General features: G+C 39.1%; 1 protein-coding gene across 1 annotated transcript in view; it reads right to left on the reverse strand.

Moving 5' to 3' along the window:
• Window positions 1-1,667, reverse strand: part of hh2 (hedgehog homolog 2) — a 7,381-nt gene extending 5,714 nt beyond the window's left edge. Inside the window, 1 exon segment of the mRNA NM_001032463.1 lies at window positions 1,270-1,667. Coding sequence (NP_001027635.1) covers window positions 1,270-1,566 — 297 coding nt within the window. The 5' untranslated portion in view covers window positions 1,567-1,667.
• Between the last annotated feature and the right edge of the window lie 1,573 nt (window positions 1,668-3,240).

The following is a 3,240-nucleotide window of genomic DNA, read 5'->3' on the forward strand; positions in this document are numbered from 1 at the left end:
AAAGCCTTAGTCTAAGGGCAAGTCGTGAGGTCAACGAGCCAGTATTTTCCTTGTGCGAAGTCGACGCACAGACCTGGTCCTTGTTGTGTGAAAAAACACCACTTGAATACCTTAAGGGGTGCTCAAACCAGGGCCAAGAGGCGGCCACAATGGAAAACGTTGGAAACGACCTGGTGACTGCATTGTGTTTTGATTGGAGTTGCTTGGAAATTGGTGAAAAGCGATTTTTCTTTTGTCCGGCGCGCATAATTATTCAAGTAATACACTCAATACTCGAAGGCCTTTGAGCAACGAAAGTATTTACCGATTTTAAAATTCGTCGCATATTTGCTACCGAAGACATTCGTTTGATAAGTGATTATTTTCACCACTATTTGATTTTCCTTTTAAAAGGGCTTGTCACGTTTTAATGCCATAGCGCAGTGGGCACTTATGAGGTGTAAATGAGACGTTGAACTTCTTGTCTGTTTGAGTAAGTGGGCGACATGATAAAGGCAAATAATCCTAAACCCCGATTCGTTCGTGTCCCAATTCAAATCAAATGGAATATCAAAGGCTGTCGTAATGGTCATAAGCTTTTCCATAGTCTTTTTATATGTTAAAAGAAACCGCTCGTGACTTAGGCTAAGTCCGTATTTGTTCAAGACCTGGAGAAACGTCTTTAGCTTCAACATAACCTTTATTTTGCCCTACAGAAGTATCATAGTATGACGAACAAAGATTTTTATCTTATAAAAGTTCCGGTGAGCTACTTTAGTTAAATATTAACTCACTACGAAAAACATTACCGCCTATTCACAAAAATTTTGCAAGTGTTTTATCTATTGCACAACCTCCAATAGGATCTAGGTTATTCCGGAATTACGCAGCCATTTTGCTTCCATAAATTTTAGTTTGTTCAGTATGTTTGCTTGCCATGTACAAACTCTTCAAGTTGGGCAAGCACAAAAAGGGCGCGGCTAAAAGACTCGTCAATAAATGACCGACATTTGCAGTAACTAATTGTTCAACTGCACGAAAACAAGTTTTTTGAATACACGGCAACGGATAGCTCGACAGCCCCGTATTGCCCAGAGCTATGCGGTATTTATAGCAAGAGACGTAATTCCAACTAGTTAAATATAATAAAATGACGTTTTCCTAAACAAGGCAAACATGCCATGTACCAGTTACTTACAGCATATGCTGGCGCGTGCCTCACATAAGCATTTATAATAGTCTGCCATGCTTTAGGTATACAGACTTCCCGCTATATGTTTTAGGTCTTACCTTTGTCATCGTTCTGTCGCTTCCATCCCGTTCTCGGTCTTCAAATTCTATGTCCGTGTTGTAATTTCTCTCCAACTTCCGATATCTGGGTGTATTTCTATAAATTCTTCCTTCGCTTGGCCCACTGGCCCCGATTGTGCCTTCGGACACATGTGGCACATACTGCTGCCTCAGCAAGGGGCGCAAATTTCGCTGGTTGGGTCGCGTACCGTATCTTGGCCCTGACCCGCATGATATGACCATGTAAACGCATAGAAAATTGGTCAGTAACAGAACGTACCGCTTGCTGTGTGGCATGACTGTCCCGCTTATACGTTACTCGCCTCCTGGCCAAAGCCTACTCGGAACATTTGCGCTGCTTCCGTTGACTCCAAGTGCTGTGATAAGTGCATTGAGTCGCTAGCGTGAAAACTCCGAATGAGGGCTCTCGCCAGGCTTAATCAGAAGTAAGAGCAATGTTTACTTTAGTGAACGTCTATTTTCTTGCGACGATGCAACGTAAGAAGACAGGCAAACAAAAGAGCTGTGTTCGATCGGATGATTCTATACATGAATGTTTGTAACGCCGACGACTTATTAGAGTATATATGTCGGGCCCTGTAAAGATTTTTTTGAATTGTATAATCCCCACTTAATGTCGGTATTACAGCTTTCCCAGCGGTCGTTATAGCCAAGCTGCGCAAATGCGATTAAACAGTCGGCCAGTCATTTCACCCATTGGAATAGTGAGCCTAAAGAAAACAAACACATTTTTAGTGTATAACCGCTCAAACAAAGGCTAATATTCCCTATGTAACTAACACAGCGCTGTTGAGTATTTCGCCACCCATGAAGATCGTTAAATACCTATTTGCAACGTCAAGTGAAAGTTTATATAGTTCCTAACTACAATTCGAAATCTTTTAAGTAAAGTTTGGTTTATTTATTGCAATACAAAATATAAAATTAAACGTTGCGAACAAATGTATTACGTATACGCAATTATAAAAAACTTTTGAAAATGTATCTTTAAATTTTAATATATAAGTTGTACTATGCAGACCCAAAGTCATTTTATTATTTAAAAATTAACACATGTCTACACTAGTTTTCTAGTAGTGCCCAGATCTGGCCACGGTCGGGGTAATAATGCTTTTAATTGTCCCTATCGCATCTCAGTAGGCTTATTAATACCTCAACGGAAGTGCTAAACCACATCGAAAAAACCGCCGCCTTTTCTGTGTTTGTACTCGCATATTAGGCACACAATATTTCTTTCCGTATGGCCCTTATCAACGTTACAGTAACCATTTGTTTACCTCACAATCGGCCTCATATTCGTTAACAATGATCACTTTGCTGCGTTTTATGTATTTTCTTATCGTTTCCTGACACAATATTTGTTGTGTTACTAAGATGCAGTCACGAACTTTTTTTATCAATTTATTAATGTATTCATAAGAAAAGGCTAAATCGCAAATCAAACATACATATATATGTTTCTTCATTTGGATATGTAGCCTAGACAGCTTCCTTGGTGCGCCACTTTTACAGAAATCTATAGTAGGGTAGTGGGAGATGGGACACATTTTCATTTTATTTTCTCGTTCCACTTGGGAGTAAACAAAGAACATTAAAAAATTAAAACTGTGTCCCCACTACTCCTATAGTAGACCATTGGTAATTGTTTAAAACACGATCAGGATATTTGAATATTATGTGCCTAAGTGTCTCATCTTACCCCAGCCGGCCTACTTATGTAATTTTCATTTGTTACAATATACCCCACCTACATTTTTTTAAAAGAAACGGCAAGAACCTTACCATAAAACACATTCTGAAATGCATAGACCTATTTGTGAACTATTTGCCAACTAAATAGACCATCAAATTTTAGGGTAGGGTAAGATGCGACACGTTTCATTCTATTTATAATCCCATCTGGGAGTAAACAAAAATATATGAAGAATTATATAACCGTAGTCTCACGAC

Source organism: Ciona intestinalis, chromosome 5 (assembly GCF_000224145.3).
Source record: "Ciona intestinalis chromosome 5, KH, whole genome shotgun sequence".
NCBI lineage: Eukaryota > Metazoa > Chordata > Ascidiacea > Phlebobranchia > Cionidae > Ciona > Ciona intestinalis.